Source organism: Eretmochelys imbricata, chromosome 5, assembly GCF_965152235.1.
Source record: "Eretmochelys imbricata isolate rEreImb1 chromosome 5, rEreImb1.hap1, whole genome shotgun sequence".
NCBI classification, from domain to species: Eukaryota; Metazoa; Chordata; order Testudines; family Cheloniidae; genus Eretmochelys; species Eretmochelys imbricata.
This window is the reverse complement of record NC_135576.1, coordinates 90797466-90818439: the sequence shown is the minus strand read 5'-3', so window position 1 is coordinate 90818439 and position 20974 is coordinate 90797466. Positions and strand designations below refer to the sequence as shown.

Genomic DNA, 20974 nt, shown 5'->3' with positions numbered 1-20974 from the left:
GCAAAATACATGCATTCTCCAAGTAAGAGAAGGGAGGGACAGTTTGAATCGGAGAGGCAATAATAATCAGAGAATACCAGTCGCTTTTAAGTTTGCCTCCTTTGTTCCTTCATAAAACTAGCTTCAGATTCCACTGTAAATTTAGCAAACAACTGAAATCTTCAGTTAGCGGTTTGGTAATAGAAAACTGGTAAAAAATTAAAAGACCAGCCCTCTTGAAATCATTGCCTTCACCTCAGGTATCTAACATGTCTAGTCAGAGGATAACCATGTTACTATTCGTAAAAAGAACAGGAGTACTTGTGGCACCTTAGAGACTAACCAATTTATTTGAGCATAAGCTTTCGTGAGCTACAGCTCACTTCATCGGATGCATTCAGAAAGCTTATGATCAAATAAATTGGTTAGTCTCCAGGGTGCCACTAGTAGTCCTTTTCTTTTTGCGAATACAGACTAACACAGCTGCTACTCTGAAACCTGTTACTATTGCAAAAAGCTTTTTTTTTTTTTAAAAGCCCAAACACTTTGAGATGCACCATTTTGATAGTTTGAATAGAATTGAAACCTTAGATGAACTACTAAAAACACTGAAAATTACTACAAAACTATTAATAGCCATTATATACTTTTTTTAAAAAAATTAAAGGCACCAATCAAAGCAAGAGATTAAAAGCAATATTTTGTAACTGCTTTTGCTTAGCAGGTGGACAAAGACCATTAATGGGGAAAAAGATTCTTTGACCCATGATCCATACACATACCTCCTAATAATTTATTGCTTTAAATAATTCCATTGATTTGTGAGGCATAGCATACAAATTCCTACAAGAGGAATCTGCAGAGATATTTCATGAAGGAAAATGCACCTCAAAGCTATAGAGTACCAGACCACCAATAAATGCTCTTTCTTCACACATTTATTAACTGTTACTCAAAGTGACATCATTTACACGTCAAATTATACTTCATTGATTGAAACTAGTTATAAGGTTATTGTTACTTTAGGACTGTGTAAGTACTGATTATATTCAAACAAAGTTACTTCTATTGTTTTTATTCTGTTTAAAAATGTTTTATAATACATGAACTAATCGCCACACATACTTCCAAATGAAAACCTCTTCCACTGATTTCCTGTGTAACTGTGGGTAAGACATCACTTAACCCCTGTGTTTCAGTTTACCCATCTGTAAAATGGTTGTAATTATAAAATACGTCCCTCCCTCACAGGGATACTGCAGGATTTAACAAATTCTAAAGCACTTTGAGACCCTTGAATAAAAACCACTAGGTAAGTAGCAGGTACAGCTTTCACAAAAGCTCTAATTAATGTTAATATATTTTTATTATAATTTCTTTTCATGAAAAAAAAGTATTGTTTTGGGATAAAGCTTTCCAAAATATTTTCCTTGGAGCTGAAGCTCAAAATGGAAAGTTTGAGGAAACTCCATTTAGAGGTTTCTGAGTTATGGGAAGATGAGGGGAGGGAAGAAAGACATTTTCAAATAAAAAGAAATGAAACTAATCAATAAATTCCAGACTTTTCTTAAATTCATTACACAACCTCCAAAACTAGTTTGTGACTAGTAATCCATGCTACAACTGGGAGGGGGGGGTGGCGAAGAATTTAAAAGCTAGCCTTTATTTATAATGAGCATACTCAATAGGCATTTGCTAAGACCATTAGCAAAGTCAGAATAGCATCTCACCCTGTGTGCCCTCATTAAGGGATAGAAGAACTGCACCTTCCCGCTACAGAGATGGTCAGGCACAGAAGCTGTTACTATGATAGTTTGTTTACAGAAAACTGAAAGCCTTTTATTAAAATACATCCAACAAGATTCTTCAAGTGACTGTCCCAATACCAGGTATAGGGGGAAAAAAATCATTGGGGAGGGCGAGGCGCAGATCAAGTTTCTACATGTTATTGCCACCTTTTTGCTGTACTCTGCAGTATTTTTGTTTAAAACGGAAAGCAAGTGTGTGTCTTTTTCTCTTGCAAAGAGAAACCAGCTCATTGTAAGCCATTGTAATACCATTCTGGCAGCCCAACCTTAGACGGAATTGTCTAGTGTCAAAACGCAAAACAGCAGAATTGTGAAGTTGACTTCCCCCATACTAATTCACTTCAATAAAATATCAATTATAGCACCTCCACTGAACTGTAGAAACATCCATGGGTTTTATCCATTAACACTTCCACACAGATCTCTTACCGAGAGTAAACAGTGATTGAAGCATATACTCCCAAAGTGAATTAGCATTACGGAACCAAACCCTCCACTGGGGTAAACTGCCACAGAAGTCAATGGAGCCAGACAAGTTTACACCAACAAATCTGGTTGATAATTACCAATTTGTATTTTTGTTCTCTCAAGCTATCTGATATTCCAGTTTGCTTCAAATGTAGTCATCAGTTAAACCTTTTTTTTTTTTACAATGTGAAATAATAAAAACCTTTCAACATTTAATAACGTACATGACACTTGTGACAGTAGGACACATTCTAAACACCTTCATATGTGTAAGCTTTTGCCTGATTTTTTAATGTTTTAGACACTATGGAAATTTATTTCTTTGGAAAGTCAAATGCAATTCATTTGTTTTACCTTGTTACTTTACAGCTTGATTCAATCAACTCATTTTCAATGTCAAGGAGGCTAGAAGGCAGACTGAATTCCAGTGGAGAGGTCAGTCTTTTCAAACGCAGTAAGCCAACACAGAATTTGGCTCCCATCTCTTCCAGTTCTCGTGTCCCTATCTGCAACCCCTATGCATGAAATAAAATATAGATACACTCTATTAGCTTATAACCACATTCCAGTATTTTGTTACATTTTACTTTATTTTGCTCCAAATTAGCTGTGAAATGCAGACAAGAATTTATACATAAATGCTTACAAAGAAGGAATTTAAAAAATTAAAAGGTTAATTTTAATCTTGGATAGAACAGCCATTTCTAGAAGACTTCAGGATCTCAGAGGTATATTCTGCCCTCTGTGCTGGAGCTTAATTCCCATCAATGCAAATGTGGATTACACTTGGAGCACTGAAGAGAAATCAGATTCTTAAATCACAGTTTATAAGAACAGTTGAATATTAAGTCATTTTTCACAGAAACTGAATTTACAGTATTTAATTTTTAATCTAAAATAATTTTCTTCAGGAAGTTCTGTCAGAATGAAAAGAAATTAGTATATTCCGGGTGTATAAAATTCAGTAAAATACACCAATTTGTTTAAAAACTAATTTACAAAATTTCTTACCAAGAATGAAGGAATAAATAATTCATTCTTAATAATTCATGAATAAGAATGAATAGAAACTATCATACCTAACTCTTTCATAGAGCAGTATTGCACAGTTGCCAAACTCTAAAATTTTTCAGTTCAAAGTTATTGCCACAGTGGATACCCTCTTGATTTCTAGGAAGTGATGGACTCAAAAGTCTGCTTCAGCCAAAGATTGTTTCACATGGATGTTGGAGCGAGCTACAGTTTCGTTGAGGATGCCAGAAAAATAAATGTCTATTCTGCAATCTGATCTTCTGAATTTTTGCAATTGCTATTACATATCATTCTTATAATAAACATTATCGAGTTTCTTTTCAAACCCAGGCTCAGCTGTCTGGAGGTAATTTTGGATGAGTAGAATTTGGGCTAGATGAAGTCTTATACTATATTCCGTTCTTTACAAATGTATATTATTTTTTCTTTCAGACGTAGCATTTAATGTGCTGGATGGATTTTTCTTTGCTATAACTAAGGTGGAGACTGCTTTGGGTGAATAACCCTTTTTACTTCGTTGTTGGCACTCAGATTTCAGGCAGCTGGTTTCAAGATACCAGAGGCCAGGAAGTTTGTCGTCTTTGGCAGAGAAGAATCTTCCTATAATGGCATGTTCACCAGGGGTTCCATTGCCATGTCAAATACTGGAAAACAAAGGTCTCCTAGCCTATTGAAGTAGTATATCTAGGTCATGTGCTCTCCCTCCCACCCCCACTGTTCTCAGACCTTAGTCAGAATAGGCTGATGTAAGATATGAGCATCTTCAAGAGCTTAACTTGGGTGCCATTTCTCAGTAGAACACAAGTTAGATGAGGAACATACTTCCTCTGTACTTTTTCTTGGAAGACTTTTGCCTCTTTCTTGTTCTATCAATTGATCTTAATCTGCCAGATGAATCTCATTATTTCCTTCTCATAACGAGAGTGTGGGCATTTCTAGAGGCCAGGCATCCCAGATGTCCTCTTTGCCTTCATAGGAAGATGGAAATCTCTCTCATTGCACTGACTCCAAAGAAAAGATTATTGTGCAGGGATTTGATCTTTTTGGTTGGTTTGTAATAAGCATGAAGGGGTTTTCCTTTCTGGATAACGGATTTCTCAGTCTGACTCAACTGTATAGATTTTCCATTTGATTTCTACTCTTTTTTACCTGAGGACTGATTGAGGCCTTTGGAAGTTAATTTTCCTAAATTTCAGTTTGGCATCCCATACTTTACCTTATGTATCTAAAAAGTATTCCGAAGATTTTTGGTCAGTGGGACTCCTGGATGCATTATTATCAACAGGAACCCTAAAAGCATCCCCACCTCAGGACCACAGAAAGTGGTCAGGGAATATTTCGGAACTAATCCATCACAGGGATACTTGTGTACCTAGTACAAAATAGGAATTAATGTACTCTATATGGGCCTACTGAGAAACCTGCTGAGGTGTGTGCTTTGTCAATAGGCGAAGAGAGCCTGGTTTGGCGTGCTGGAATAGGATAATGATACCTCACTCTCTACCTGGTTTGCAGCCTTCTGGTCCGCCTGTTCAACATGGCTGAGGTCTGCTTGCAAACAGGAGAAGCTACTGTGTGGGATGTTTTGGCATTCAGGGTCATTTACTTTCTAAGCCTGCTTCAGCTTGCCTCTCTGCTTCAGCCTGCAGCAATGTTTGAGGCACTGTGGGAAGGGAAAGAAGATGGAGGAGGCTTCAGGTCATCCACTATTTTCGACTGGTTGTACTTTTTAGCAATATTCAACTGTTGGTTGTTGGGTAACACAAAAAAAGGCATAAGGCAACAGGCTTGTACTGCACTGGAAACACAGGCTGGCCCTGATTTTCTCATCCAGCACTGCTGGGACACTTTTGAAGAAAATAAAATTTTAAAAGACAAGTTCCCAAGTTGTGGGAGGGAGGCAGGAAAGCAGGCAAAATTTAACTACTTTTATTCACTGCTGAACAGCGAACTGTTAAAGTAACATGAACATATTTGGCTTTATCTGCCTCCTCCTGCTGCCATGGAAGAGAATTCTGGAGGCGACATTACCCAATATCTGGTGTATCACTCTAGACTGTACCAAGAGGAGAGCTCCTCACATCGCAAAAGCTTGCTAATGGTCATGTATCCAAGAAGTCTGTTTTAAAATACTTGAATGTACTGGTAACTGATAAAATAATTGTTTCCAAATTACAGTAAGAACCATGAATTTCTTCATTTGTAGGTTTAAAATTTCAACCATAAATATTTTTATTTACTTGATTATTATAGTCTTGTTAATATGGACAATCAACAGAACATACACATTACATTTTTAGAATGACAGATCCAAAAGAATAATGAAGGAATCTACATTATATTGTGCAAAACAGTCTATTTCAATATAATGTAAAAAGCCCTATAGCAGGATGTTCATGCACCTTTTTTTAAAAAAACAGACAAGCTGGGTTTTAGAAAGTGATATCAGTGGAAATGGTAAACTCAATCCACACATAGGGTTTCACTTCATCTAGTTTCTTTACCTTATATTTGCCCTGATCGCAGCCACATAACGTGCTCTCCATTGTGTAGCTCCTTTGTACTCCTATCTCTCTCCAGACAACTACACGTGCTGTTGATTCCTTGGACTTTTCCACTACAAAGCTGCAGCTGCTCATGCTGAATGTTGGGGCAATCTGACTGAGAATCTTAGGAAGAGTCTATAGGATAGTAATTTGAAAAAGACTCAATTTGTTTTTATGAAAATGTGAAACCACAGTATATTAATCAAACAGTTCAGATCTCAAATTCCAGTTTAAAAAAAAATTAGGAAGATTTTGCAAAATCCATCCGAAGTAATGTTTTCTTTATTTAAAAAGAGCCAAGAACCCCAACTGATTAATTCTTCTCCCACCTTTAAAAATTCCCCGGTAGCGTTTGCAACCCTATTATTAAAATAGTGTGAGAGTCAAATGCATAAAAAATAGAAAGTGAAGTGCCTAGTAGAAAAGATTTGACTCTATGCATGACTAATTTGGTTTTATTGTTGAAGCTGAGCCAAGTGCAAAAGGGAAATGTAATTTAGATTAATATTCAGTTTCAATGTATAGGAAGTTCTAGATTTTAAAATACTATATAGTATTTCTGACATTGATTCAGCAAAAGCACTTAACTTTAAGCATGTAAATACATTCAAATTCAATAGAACTATTCACAGGCTTCAGTGTGTATGTACATGTTTCAATTGTTTGCTAGATTGAGGCCCAACACACTTAACTATGTGCGTTTAATTTTAATCTTTAAAGTCAGTGCAAGTTTACCATTAGTGCTTTGCCGAACAGGGATAGGCTGAAAGTTAGCCATATGTGTAAGCATTTGGGCTTGATCCAAAGCCCACTGAAGTCAATGGGAGTCTTTCCATAGACTTCAATAAGCTCTGGATCAGGCTTATGTTGAACTGGGGCTTTATTTGAAAAATGTGCCTTTAAATTAATTCCTCTATTTTTCACGTGTACAGCACATCAATTTGATATTGACTTGGTGACCTATTCAGATGATATCATTTGTAATGTTCTAACCAAATAAACTACAAGCAATAGTCAAAATTGCCAGAGTAAAAAGTTATATGTGCAAAGGCTCTATTATGAAGAGACTATTCAGCAACATTTCAGCCCAGCACACTAAAGCACTGAGTACATTATATAAACAAACTGCCTTGGGATTATACCACTTGGGAAATAATATTGGTGTAGAATTTATTTAAACAAGAATACTGGAGAGTGATTCTCATACATGATTTGAAAATTGTACCTAATAGTAGAATAGCTTTTCAAATATCAGGAGATCTCCTAAGGCATCTGTTCATAAAAATAAGAAAACTGGGAGCAGCTGTATTAAATTATGCCAGAGATAACCACTCACCCCACAAACCTCAACTGTTAAATTTAAAATATGAGGTTTTGGTGTACATATAAGTGCTAAACAGCATTTGGTATCTTCAATTCTTCAGTAGCTGGAAAATATTACACTTATTTCAGCTGTTCACTTGCAGGTCTCTCTCTCTTTGACCCTGATCCTTCACTCTTGGAAAGTTCATAGAAATGATTTCACTTCAGTCAAAAATATGTTGCTACATGTGACAGATGCAAAAAAGTTATACGTTTTCAACTTATTTTAATTTGTTTGGTCATATGATAGGACTACTCTCTCCATTTCTAGCAATATGGACACACTGCACTTCTATAAAAATTCTGTACCTGTTTTAATTAGCAAATGGTTCAAGTGCTGATATAGACTCAGGGCAGACATTTCAGCCCTCGTCAAAAAACTCAAAAGGCTGGTCTATAATACTTACATTGTTACTAAAACTGGTGCAAATATCTGAAATTTCATAGTGTAGACAAGATTTAAGTGATTGAAGTGGATAATGAAATTGTAAATAATCAGAGACACTTAAGAAATTGTAAGGGAAACAATCCAGTAGCGTTTGGGGGTCTTTTTATGTCTGAGCAACAAAAAGCATGCATAACTGTTTGCACTTGTTAGATTCATAACTAGCTATTTGCATGTACAGTCACCTGATCAGTGAGCACAACTGTAAAGAAAAAAGTAGGTATGCAAACAGGTGCAGATATTGGGCCTCCTTAAAAAAAAGTCATCCTCAAAGTAAAAAGAAAAAAACAACTGTATATATTTGTGATTGCCACAAGGTGGCAGTGAAACTACACAATAAGACACTTATTTTGTAGGAAAGATTGTTTTACAGTCACTGTGACTATGCAAAAAAAAGTTATTTTGAACTCTTAATTTAAAAATCCTTATCAAATGGATTTATGCAGTAATAATGCACTGGAAAAATATTACACTGCAAAAATTACATTAAAACATTATGGCTGCAAATTCAAGCACTCAAAAATTAGGAAATGCCAGAATTAAGGCTACCCATGCAAACGTAATACAGCCCCCTTGCGTGCATGCAGTATGAAACAGTCTAATTACATGATCATAAACGACTTTTTCCACAGGACCTCTGCCTCTTTCAGTGCACAAGATGAATGGTGCTCATGTAATGAGCAACTATTCAGTGTTCCCAGTCTCCTTGCCCAGACAGTGCCAGTATTCCACTTGGCTCCTAGTTGGGTCTCAGTCTCCTCCAATCCACTGGGTCCTAGTCCCAGTCTCCTCTCACCCAGCTCCCAGTCAGATTCTCATTACCCAGCCAACTGTAGACTCCCTCCACCCCAACTCCTAGTTTTCCCCTCATATCCTAACCCTGACAGTCTCCAATCCCAACCCCCACCTCTCCCCAGACTCCGTATTCCAATCTATGTCCTCCCCTTCCCCGCAATCTCCCACCAGGTTTAGCTCTTGCTCCCTCTGCATTCAGATCAGGTGCCTCTTCCACACTGCCTAGGTGTCAGCAGAATGGGCACAGAGCCAGAGAGTTTCCCGGCTCTCTGTTCCAGGGTCTGGACCTCGCACAGGCTGCAGCAACCGAGAGTCGCAATTACAGAGACAGTTCTGCTAATCTCCTCACAGCCCCAGCCTGGAGCAGGCTCAGTGCTCATGGAATCTTCTGGGAATTTAGCTGTGAACCTCTAGCAAGTCTTTGTTAAGCATGTGCAAATTGCACTCTTTCAGAGATTTATAACTTGGGCAGATTTTCAGGGGGATCAGCAAAGTCACATCCTTGACACAAAGGGCTTCTCCCGACTAATTTCAAGACTCCACTCCTGTTTAGGAGTTTCTTTAAAAAAAAAACGGGGGGGGGGGGGCGGCTAGCAAATTTAGTATGAGCAGAATATATTTTCCCTAGCTTCATCATCAAAAATGGCTCAACTCTTTAGTCTGAAATTTTCCAAAATAATTAAGACCGAGGCAGAGATCCTCTTGGAAAATTTCAGATCGAATGGGCAAAGTTTTGTAAGTAAGTGAAAACAGGATCTAACAATGGGAAGTGTTTGGCAGCCTTAATAATAGGCAATGCTACTAGCCTTGCCTGTAATAATTGATCTAAATCCATCAATTAAGTGAATAATAAAGAGTATGACAAAAGTGTTTGCTATATGAAAGTGATATTGAAGCGTTCATAGTTCTGTTCATAGTTTAACATTTTTAAAAAAAATCTACAAAAGTATTGCTTAGTTTGTTAGTTCAGTTAATAATAATATTTTGAAAAGCTGAATTACTTCTACCTTTCACTTTTGTTTAATGAAATAGACAATTTTTTGTCTTGTTTAATTAGAAGAATAAAGATAAAACACTCAGCTATGTCAAATGAAGGATTATTTAATTGTTATTTTGTGACAGTTGACTCTCTTGTCTATATCCCTCCTTCTCAGAGCGTGTTTTTCTTTGTTTCCCCTTCCTGGCTACATGACAGTAATCTAATCCAACTGTCTGGCACTCCCTGACATATAAAGGGTATTCCTCTGACTAGCACAGGTTAAGTATCACAACATAACTGATTACTTTGTCCAAATACCTCCCTAGATTCCAGAATACTTTTCTGTTTTCAGAAGTTTACTTGGTTTTTTTCTTCCCCCATGACAGCAGTCCCCCTTACACTTCCAAATTGTCTTAGATGATGAAACCAATTAAACAATGTCTCTTAGTATGTATAGTATTTCTGAGGTATTCTGTGGATGAGAAAAGTAGGGAAGCATATGGAATGCTACAAATACTGAGGTAATTATACCTATAATAAAACTGACTTTTTTAAAAGCTCAACAAATGTGATACCTGTTCTTTTATAGTTGAATACTATTATTCTATAAAATATTCGAGAACATTCATGAACATAAAAATAGTGATAGTTTCAAGTGGGCATGGAGTGTTGTAAAGCAGCATGCTGCGTATACAAGATTGTGGAAGTTATTTGAAAAAAATGTCTGAAAAAATAATCTGCTACATATTATGGAAGTCAGGGAATTGTTTTTGTACTGTGCATGCAAATTGTACAGGGAGACTGTAATCAAACTCTATACAATGACACGGTCGCTCAGACTTGAGAGCAGCATAAACAAGGAAACAAAGTTGCCCATGCCGCTTTCCAGAGAGAAAAGTAAAAGCAATCAAAAACTTTACTTTCCAGTTTAGATCCAAAAATTATATTCATCAGGAACACCTATCTGTGCGCCTGCATGTGTCTTACTGCACGAATCCCAAAGCATAAATTGTTGTATGTTGCAGATGCCCCACACCATCTCCTGTACCTAGAGAATGGCATAGCCTAGGGACAAGCAAACGCCACCTATTATTGTGGATGAATACTCTGACAAAGTGTAAGTACATAAACACCTTTTCCATTTTAGACCAGATTAACATTGTTCTTATTTGGGGGGGGGGGGGTGGAAAGTAACATGAGGAAATCAAGATATAATTATACTTTCACAACTTACTTGAAGGTTTAACTTTTACTCACCCTATAACCAAGGTCCTCAATCAGGTCACAAGAGGCAGCGCTAACATTAGTGTGCCACACTGTCTCTTTGATGCTGCAGCCATACATGAATACATTCTTTTTACGAGAATGACCATGATAATCACAGTAAACCTACAAAAATTGGAGAAATTAAAGCAATGTTTTAAAATAGGCCTCAGCATCATATATTTCCCTCACTTCTCATCCTAATTGCATTCGTTTACATATACTAAAAAAACCAGCATTAGCAAATGAAAGGCACATTATACAATCAACCTGTTTATTAAGAAAGCATAGGTTTTTTTTCCAGCAAATTCAGAGTGCATGACTTAACATTTTTATCACAGCAGAAGCAATAGCAGCAATCACTAGAGTTAAGTTGTTCAAACTCCTGTTCTCATTTGCTCATAATTTCCTGAAAAACTCATCTGTCAGACAGAAACTGGTCTTTGCCAAAGCTTTTCTTATTTTTTAATATTTTACTCAATCTGTGCAGTCATTTTTTACTAGGAGGAGAGCGAAAGAAACTACTCTTCAACCCTATTTAACATTTTTTAAACTTTATCTACAGCTGTAATGGCTGGGGTTAAAAAAATTGGCATAAAAAGAATCCTGCTATTGAAGTACCTTTGAGTGTTCTATTAAAAATAAGATGGTGAAATGGAGCTATGAGCCTTTCAAAGCTGCATGCACACTAGATTTTTGATGGACTGAACATTTTTCCTGAACTCAAACCACACAACTAAGGAAGATTTTGTTACACATATATGCATAGCTAACTTAACTGCATACTGAAAAGTAAATTGAAAATGTGCATGGAGTGAGGGAAGAGCTCTACACTCATGTGACTCCTATAAGGGTTAGAGCTCCTCTCTTCTGAACTTCCTAAGGAGAAGATGAAGTGAGCTGTAGCTCACGAAAGCTTATGCTCAAATAAATTTGTTAGTTTCTAAGGTGCCACAAGTCCTCCTTTTCTTTTCGCGGATACAGACTAACACGACTGCTGCTCTGAAACCTAAGGGGAAGAGTGGAAAGAGGAAGACCGAAAATGGCTGGGAGAATCCAGTCTCTCCCTTCCACATTAAACCCTATAGGGACACCATGATTTGACCCTTGGGTCCTGATTCTGCAATGACATCTCATTGGTTTCAAAGTGATGACTCACCAGTACAATATTATGTATATGCACACATTTCGGCAGGATTGGGAACTTATGTAGTTATGCACATATACTGTACAATATAAGTACCAATGTGAAGTTTAGGCATATTGCATATGTTCCAAATTGCTGTTTTATAAACTCCAACTAAACCATTTCCAAAGAAAATTTCAAACCTAGCAATGCAGCACACGTAAAACTTTGTGAATTCAACTGTTTTCGTTACTACAGCCGCCTTAAAAACAAAACAAACCCACCCCACCCTCTGATGTTCAGAACATGAGGCTTTTTTCTACCCTCTAACTCAACAACGCCTGGAAACAAATGCTAGATACACAGTATTGAAAGGCTCAAGAATTAATCAAAACTGGGGAGTTATAATTAAATATTTTTGTAGCATTAACCACAGTCATTGCTCTTGTTTAATACAACTGGAAATAGTTCCAGAAATTTCTGATGAACCCTCCAAGTCTCATTTGTAAACATGTGAAGCAGTTGCAAGGGCCTATACATGTATTTTCTCTTAGAGAGAGCGAGATAGTATCTATACAAAAAGCTAAAATGATTCTGAAATGCCTATTTTGGGCAAACACACATACTCACCAGAGGCAAATGTTTTATAGCAGCCAAATATTGTAGTAAGCCCTTGGCATGGTAAATTGTGGGATGAAGGTCTGGGTTTGGGTTTTGCCACTGTCTGTTCAAATCCTCCCCACTTAAAGAACAGCGATGGCTATGAAAGACAAATTTATAAAGAAATGTATGTCTCACAATATAACCTTACTTTTATTTTAAAAGTTACCCTCACTAATTTAAGTTTTGCCTGTGTCACAACTACTCAATTTGTGTGGTCAAGTGAGATTTAAATTCAAGTTTGTATTAAGAACATTTTTTATTCTTGCAGAAGAGTTAATTTAATGGTTACAAATATATTTTACTTGGATCAGCTAAAATTAAAAGGGAAGTAAATTTTTATTTAAAGATATTTGCCTACTTACTTGCTCTGAGATTAGAGGAAGTAAATTTATCTGTTGTGAAAACTGGATGCTTCAATGTGTGTGATAAGCTAACAGATTCAGTTCCAAATTTATAAATTCTAATTTTAAAAAAAATTAATAGCCTTTTAAATTTAAATTTTTGTAAGATGGTCAATGATTTTATTGTTCAACCTTTTTGCCTAGTTCATGATCTTGTGACCATAATTTGTCTACTCAATTTAATATTTTGGAACTGCTAAATGGACAGTCAACTGTCAGCAACGTTCAGTGATAGATTTGTTGAGTCTGTTGAATTTTTCTAGAATTCTTCATACTATTTGCTAATTTGTGGAAAGATCCCGATAACCATGAAGATGATCAAATCAAACCTAACTGGATGGGAAGGCTGGTAACTTCAATGGAATCGTATTCAGCTCAGCAAGAAGAAAGCATGACTGTGAACCTTTAAAATAGTAGCTTAAAAGATAACTCATGTACCCTGTATACACCATCACAACTCCAGAATCCACAGGACTTAAAACAAGGCTTTTGTCTCCACTCCTGCTTTGACTGACAATTGACAGGGATATGGAACCCATCAGCCAACATACAAGGCCCGTCACAGGCAAGCCTGGTAGCATTCAGGAGACCAACTAGCTAGTAGAAGACTAGCAGAAACCAGGAAGATCAGTGTCTACAGCAAGCAATGTTTCAGAAAGACTTAAGTAGTATTGTAAGTTTAACAAGTTCATACAGCCATTTTAAGTGTTTTATTTTAGATTTTTGGTTTTCAATCTACAGAGAGAGACATCCTTGACATTCATGCATTAGCAAGAGTTTTTAACCAGTGAGCGATTGCTGGAGTGTCTGTGAGTAGGTATGGCCGAAGGGACAACCGAGCAGCTGTGAAGCCCACAGGGGCTATTTATGTTCCACATGTCAGCACCTTTAAGAAACTTTCTGAGCAAGTAGTCACACCTGCTGTCATGTTTACTAACTAAAGAGTAATTATAGATTTAACCTCAGAAAACTATTTCCACCTAAATTCTTAGCAGCCGAATGTAGTAAGTTGACCTTCTCCTAGAATTCCTTAATAAAATGATATTGAAACATCTGTGACCATCCTTTTGGGAATTGGGTGGCAATACTAATATTAAAAGAATGACAGTGTGGAACCTTGTGGTTAAGCCTTAGTGAATTAAATTGGGAATTGTTTTTCCCCTGCTTTAGTTCTTTTTTTTGACAAGGTGTTTGAATATGAATTGACTTCCATAACTCCCTTCTAGCTGAGACAGATTATAAATCATCACCTTTTCTTGCATTAGATGTAAGGATTATTAATTTTTCCAATGAGAATGTGTAAAATGTGTTGGATTTTGACCTTTTTATTTTTAATTTGTAATATCTTTGTATAACATATTTTAGTTAGTAGGCTTAGTTAATAACAATATATAAAATTGTGTCAATTTGGTGTTTTTTAAGCCAGAAATCTGGGGACTTTAAGAAATTGAGAATTTAGTGCAGATAAACAGCACATCCTATCTATTGTTCTACCAAGAGATATTTGTGAGGTGTATATGTGCATATGTAAAAACTATGATAAAATATGTTCTGAAAAACCATATTGCAAAAGCAAGTTCTATGGAAGGTACTTATTTTTATAAAGTGCCACAAGTACTCCTGTTCTTTTTGCTGATACAGACTAAACACAGCTGCTACTCTGAAACCTATTTTTATAAATGCAATTTACAAAAACAAAACCACAATATTTTAATAGTAAAATTCAGAGAAATCAACACAGAGATAGCATTACGTTCTTGTATAGGAATACATTTGCACTACTGATTCTTCACCACCACCAACAACAAAAAAAAAAAAACCTAGGAGACAGCTTTGTGAGAAATCTGGATTCATTACAGTATATAAACCTTAACCTAGGCTACATATTTGGGTCATAGTTGAATTACTTCACTGCTAGCCCTCCATTCCGACATCTGTGCTGCAGTAGTGTTCTAACATTCCAACGAATTTGTGGCATACCTGGTACACATGACCTTGATGGATGAGGCTATGGCCCCATCACTATGTACGCTGCGCTTCCTTTTCCACTCTCACTGGCATAAGCCTCCCTATTAAATTCCATGTTACTACTTGTACCCAGGGCTGTGACTTAAAGCCACAGTTAATTCTTAGACAAAAGTGCCATCTCAAATCATAGTCACAGACAGCATATAGAAAGACTCTACATTTAAAAGTAAGTTCTTCACAGTCTGGATCATGCAGGCTCTTAAAATTACTAGTACATATGTTAAGAACCTAAGAATGGCCATACTGGGTCAGACCAAAGGTCCATCCAGCCCAGTATCCTGTCTACCAACAGATGCCCCAGAGGGAGTGAACCTAACAGGTAATGATCTAGTGATCTCTCTCCTCCCATCCATTGCCACCCTCTGACAAACAGAGGCTAGGGACACCATTCCTTACCCATCCTGGCTAATAGCCATTAATGGACTTAACCTCCATGAATTTATCCAGTTCTCTTTTAAACCCTGTTATAGTACTAGCCTTCACAACCTCCTCAGGCAAGGAGTTCCACAATTTGACTGTGCGCGGAGTGAAGAACTTCCTTTTATTTGTTTTAACCCTGCTACCCATTGTTTGACTGAAGAAAATCAGGAAAATATTTTGTCAGTAAGATTTGTATATAGTAGTTTTGTTAACTAGCAAACCACTCAAAAAAGGACTAAAAATCCAAATATGAAAAATTAAGTATGAATACTGATTGTATGTTAATTCTGGAAAACTACTGCATTTTTATTTTCAAGACTTAGATGTTTTTATTACAAGATATAGAAAGATCTTTTATTAACTGTACTTCAGTGAGCACAGTTTAACTTACTTTCCATTGATGACACCATCTGGGTTGAGCATAGGGACAATTTTAAAAATATAGGATTCTCGTAAACTCTGGGCAGTGGGGTTGTTACTCATAAGATATTCCAATGTTCCCTTCATAACCCAGCTTGCATTAGTCTCTCCAGGATGTACACGAGCAGATAAGAAAATGTAAGGACGATTCCCTAAAAGAAGCATTCACAAAAATTGCAAGATGTAATACAAGTAAATTAAAATAACAGTTTGAAAACAATAATTAGCTCGAGGTGGTGGATGGTGATGTACAGTGTTTTTCAAAATGCATTTGCATCAATTTGGGATGAAGTATGACAGGATTTTAGCATAAATATTGATTGTTACACAAGTGCCTCAATGGATTTTAAGTTTAATGCAACATGAAAAAACAACTACATAAACACCATCTGTTAAAAGAATTGATGATTGGTAACTTACGTGATCTAATTTAAATTCCTCTCTTCATAAGATTAGGAGAAATTCAGAAAAAAATGGGGTGTTTTGGAGGCCACATGGTGGTACCGTCACGCGTCCTTATGTGATATTTATGAAATGGGCTTCATGGAAAATACATTTTTTGCACTAAAAGGAATTGCTATGAGATCATGAAGAACGCTAAAGAATGAGGAATTAGGGACTGTTTTGAAATAACATTTTAAAAAGTTTAGCGTAAGAATAAATCTTGTTTGGCAGTAAACAGTACTTTTTTTTTTTTGGAAAGAAAAATCGTGTTTAGAAAACATGCAGGTCCAAAATTTATCTTTAACTATTCAAGAATCAGGTGGAGTTGTTTTGTTTGTTTTAAATGTGAGCAGACCAACCCCTGGCAATTTCATGAATATAACTGAGTTTTGCTATTTTTACAGAATTCCAGACAAATGAAGCATCAACATTTTTAGAAGGAGCTAATATTACATAATTTTAAGTGGATCAGAGAGAATTTATACTTACTGAACTGACAGATATGTTCGTAGTAATTCGACTCTGGCATGGCTGTGATAGTGACTAAAGGGCAGCTGTTCCCAGACAGGGTCTCACACAGCATATCTTGTCGAAAATAGATCTGCTGAGGATTGTGCATGGATTCCAATTTCTGAAGATGCATCTTCATCCCCAAAATGATGAAAAGGTACTTAAGTCCTTTGCAATTTTGTATATGACAAATAAAGATTTATTTAAGTATTTTATTTTTATTGTTCCAGGTATAGAAGATAATTCTCCCATCACTACTTTGGCCATGAAATACCTTTTAGGTTTCCAATACATCTACACCTGAATAATGTTCTCTTTTGTATGGAGTGTTTTGAGTCTTTCTGCTTCTTTGCGCCACCCATTTATTCTGTTTTCTACCAGATGATACTCCCTCAAGGAGCAGCCACTTGGTTTGTGAATGGGCCCAAATGATCAGCCTCATTCAATATTGATCTATTCTATATGTTGAGTCCCAGATCTGCTTTTGTTAATATAACCAATGCTGCAAATTCTAGTTAAGCATCTCACTTTGCTTTACAAACATTAACAAAGCCTCACAACACCCCAGTTTCACTCAGTTCATTATCCTGAAAAGTCTCCTTTTTAATACTTCATAATCTTAACCTTAGTAGTTCAGATACATCAATAATGAGCAAGGTGTAAGTAGACAGATAAGATATGAGAGACAGTGTCAAACTAGTCTAGTTCTATCATCTTAGCCATGTATGCCTCATCAAACTCCCCCTGAAGTCCATGAAAAAACTCCCAATAGACTTCAATAGGAGATCTACATCATGGTAAACAATGTCATTCTAGGCAACTTTACAGGAGTTATATCCAGCTGTCAACTTTTATCCATACTCTCCTGCTGTCAGTGTTTTCAATGCCTTTTGGGGGAAGGAAGGGGAGAGAAGGGAACATCTAAGTCAATTACTGATATAGCTGTAATTCCTATAATCATCGGATATACTGTATAGGGAAAATGAAGATCATGTCGAATTTCTCGAAGTTTTTGTTCTAAAGAACAAGCAAACCAATTATATATATTGTAACATACGGATTCCTTTCTTATTTGAACTTTTGAGGAGAGTGTTTTATTACTTTTCAACATACATGCTTTCATTTATGTACCCTTTTCATATCTATGAACTAATATTTAGAAGCAAGCAGTGTTTTCTCATGGAAAGAGATACAGTAATATAAATGGACATCCAAGTAATCCAGTTCAAGGATTCACTCACCCTTAAAGTTGAATACGTGTATGGATAGTGGTAAGCAAAGTAGCAGACATCATCCTTGTGTGGGAAGTTCACGGTGAATGTAATTGTGTAATAGGATTTTCCTTTCTGACCACCAGCAGCAATTGAACTTCTAGCAAAGTGATTCCTAAAAGTGAAGTGAAACCATCATAAAAAAAAAAGTGTTAGAGATTTGTAGATATTTTTGCTATATCAGATGTTATTTCTGAACATATAACGAAAACCCTCTGGCTCTGAGAAGTGAGAGATCACATGATGGTTACACTTGTATGCTGTTGTGTACACTGCTGCTACTACTGGTAGCAGCACACTGGAGTAGAAATGGTGGGAAATTTTAATGGGGTGGGGGTAGAAGGGGGAACCAAAACAGACAGCCATTGAACAGAATGGATGACAAGTGGGGACCCTACAGTTCCTCCCACGACAGGGCCATTTGTGAAAATATGCAGTTTTCCTGTTTTACATTCTAAAGATCTCGCCAATAAAATAAAAAGGAGTGATACCTAGAAAGAGGTTCCATCACAGGATCCCAAAGAGAAAGTCAACAATACCACATTCAAAGTATTAAAGGTATTAAGGTTAAATTCTTAATAAAAATATGCTTAAATATTTACATACACAAGTTATTGAATTCATACAATGTTCCCAGAAAATTTTATCAACATAGCATTAACAAAATACTTAATTTATTTTCTAAATTCATTTGTCAACATCTAAAACTTAAAAAAAAATAAAAATAAAAAAAACCCAAACAAACCCACCACCACACAACTGCTTTGCGATAGAAATATTACAAGTAAATTACCACAATTTCATGGATGTGCTTGTTCTATTCATGTAAATTAGATTTTGTTCTAATCTTCAACGTAGAACAGATTTGCTTACCTCCATTTTTTGTTGGCATACTTACTTGTAGTAACAAATATCTGTCCCAACACGAGTCCACCATGGCCTGGAATTTAACGCCTCCTGAACAGAATACATGAGGGGCTGCATACCTTTAAGAAAAATGCATTAGATTTTTATCTTAAGGTCATAGAATTCTGTTTGTACAGTTAATGAGCAGTGGATCACATCTGAATACAGTCTCATGTGAGCACACTATATTCGTTTTACTTTTTATAGAAGTCTAACCTACAGAGTCCATTATAAAGATTGAATGTCATACCGTCTTCTAACTAACAGCCAAGAGACATATTAAATGAAAAATGACTCAAGATGAGCAAATGAAGCGGTCAAGGTTCCTTCCCCACTCTGAACTCTAGGGTACAGATGTGGGGACCTGCATGAAAACCTCCTAAGCTTACTTTTACCAGCTTAGGTTAAAACTTCCCCAAGGTGCAAACTATTTTACCCTTTGCCCTTGGACTTCCACTGCCACCTCCAAATGTTTATCTGGGAAAGCATTGTTTGGAAACGTCTTTCCCCCCCAAATCCTCCCAAACCTTGCACCCCACTTCCTGGGGAAGGTTTGGTAATAATCCTCACCAATTTGCATACGTGACCATAGACCCAAACCCTTGGATCTTAAGAACAATGAAAAAGCATTCAGTTTCTGAAAAGAAGGATTTTAATAGAAGTAAAAAGTAAAAAAGAATCACCTCTGTAAAATCAGGATGGTAAATACCTTACAGGGTAATTAGATTCAAAACAGAGAATCCCTCTAGGCAAAACCTTAGAGACACAGACAGGAATATCCATTCTATTCAGCACAGCTTAGTTTCTCAGCCATTTAAAGAAATCATAATCTAACGCATATCTAGCTAGATTACTTACTCAATTTTAAGACTCCTTTCCTGTTCTGTCCCCGGCAAAAGCATCACACAGACAGACACAGACCCTTTGTTTTTCTCCCTTCTCCCAGCTTTTGAAAGTATCTTGTCTCCTTATTGGTCATTTTGGTCAGGTGCCAGTGAGGTTATCCTAGCTTCTTAACCCTTTACAGGTGAGAGGATTTTTCCTCTGGCCAGGAGGGATTTTAAAGGGGTTTACCCTTCCCTTTATATTTATGACAGAAGCATAGGTCAAAAAGACTAAATGTAATTTAAAAATAATGTAGTGGCGCGAATGGACACTAAAACAGTAAGAACCTGGATTTAAATCACATCTAACCCACTGTCACTATAAAGTTTCATAGAAAGTCTCAGCCTTCTCGTATCTCAGGCCACACACCTGAACTGGCATGTGAGCAAACCTTCAGTGCATAGCAGCAGGTCTAAACCAAGGGAGGGCAAACTACGGCCCGCGGGCCAGATCCGGCCCGTGAGGGCTTTCAGGTCAGCCCGCAGGATTGCCAGCCTTGTGGCTCAGCAGGGCTAAGGCAGGCTCCCTACCTGCCCTGGCGCCGCTCCCGGAAGCGGCCGGCACCACGTCCCTGTGGCTCCTAGGGGTGAGAGGCAGAGGGCTTTGTACACTGCCCTCGCCTGCAGGCACCATCCCCTGCAGCTCCCACTGGCTGGGAACTGGGAACCACGGCCAAAGGGAGCTATGGGGATGGTACCCACAGGTGAGGGCAATGTGAGGTGGAGCTGCCTGCCCAGCCCCGCCCCACCCCACCCCCAGGAGCCACTGCCGGACATGCTGGCCACTTCCAGGAGTGGCATGGGCCCAGGACAGGCAGGGAGCCTGCCTTAGCCCTGCTGCGTGCTGCTGCCACCCTGGAGCTGCTCAAGGTAAGTGGCACGGGACCGGAGCCTGCACCCCAAACCCTTCCTGCACCCCACCCCTCTGCCCTGAGCCGCCTAACCCCCTGCCTTGAGCCTCCTGCCACACTCTGCACCCACTCCAGTACCCCAACCCCCTGTCCCAAGCCCCCTGCCACGCCCCGCCCTCCTGTCCTGAGTCCCCTCCTGTATCCCAACCCCTTGCCCTGAGCCCCCTCCTGCACACTGCACTCCCTCCTGCACCCCAACCTCCTGCCCCAGCCCTACATTCATGGCCCTGCATACAATTTCCCCACCCAGATGTGGCCCTTGGGCCAAAAAGTTTGCCACCCGTGGTCTAAACAGAGCAATTAATATGCAACA

At 37.7% G+C, this 20974-nt stretch overlaps 1 protein-coding gene across 8 annotated transcripts in view; it reads right to left on the bottom strand.

The window, feature by feature from the left end:
* AGTPBP1 (ATP/GTP binding carboxypeptidase 1) overlaps nucleotides 1–20974 on the bottom strand; it is a 146124-nt gene that overhangs the window by 41051 nt on the left and 84099 nt on the right. For 4 of the 8 annotated variants that reach the window (XM_077817512.1, XM_077817511.1, XM_077817510.1 and 1 more), the window contains 8 exons: nucleotides 18859–18946; nucleotides 17931–18075; nucleotides 16669–16822; nucleotides 15707–15887; nucleotides 12434–12563; nucleotides 10672–10803; nucleotides 5792–5968; nucleotides 2610–2770 (listed from right to left, as the gene is read on the bottom strand). In XM_077817512.1, the coding sequence (XP_077673638.1) occupies nucleotides 2610–2770; nucleotides 5792–5968; nucleotides 10672–10803; nucleotides 12434–12563; nucleotides 15707–15887; nucleotides 16669–16822; nucleotides 17931–18075; nucleotides 18859–18946 (1168 nt within the window). Of the gene's footprint in view, nucleotides 1–2609; nucleotides 2771–4791; nucleotides 4951–5791; nucleotides 5969–10671; nucleotides 10804–12433; nucleotides 12564–15706; nucleotides 15888–16668; nucleotides 16823–17930; nucleotides 18076–18858; nucleotides 18947–20974 lie in introns of those variants that run through there. The other 4 variants (XR_013346189.1, XM_077817514.1, XM_077817516.1 and 1 more) reach the window with 4 other exon arrangements.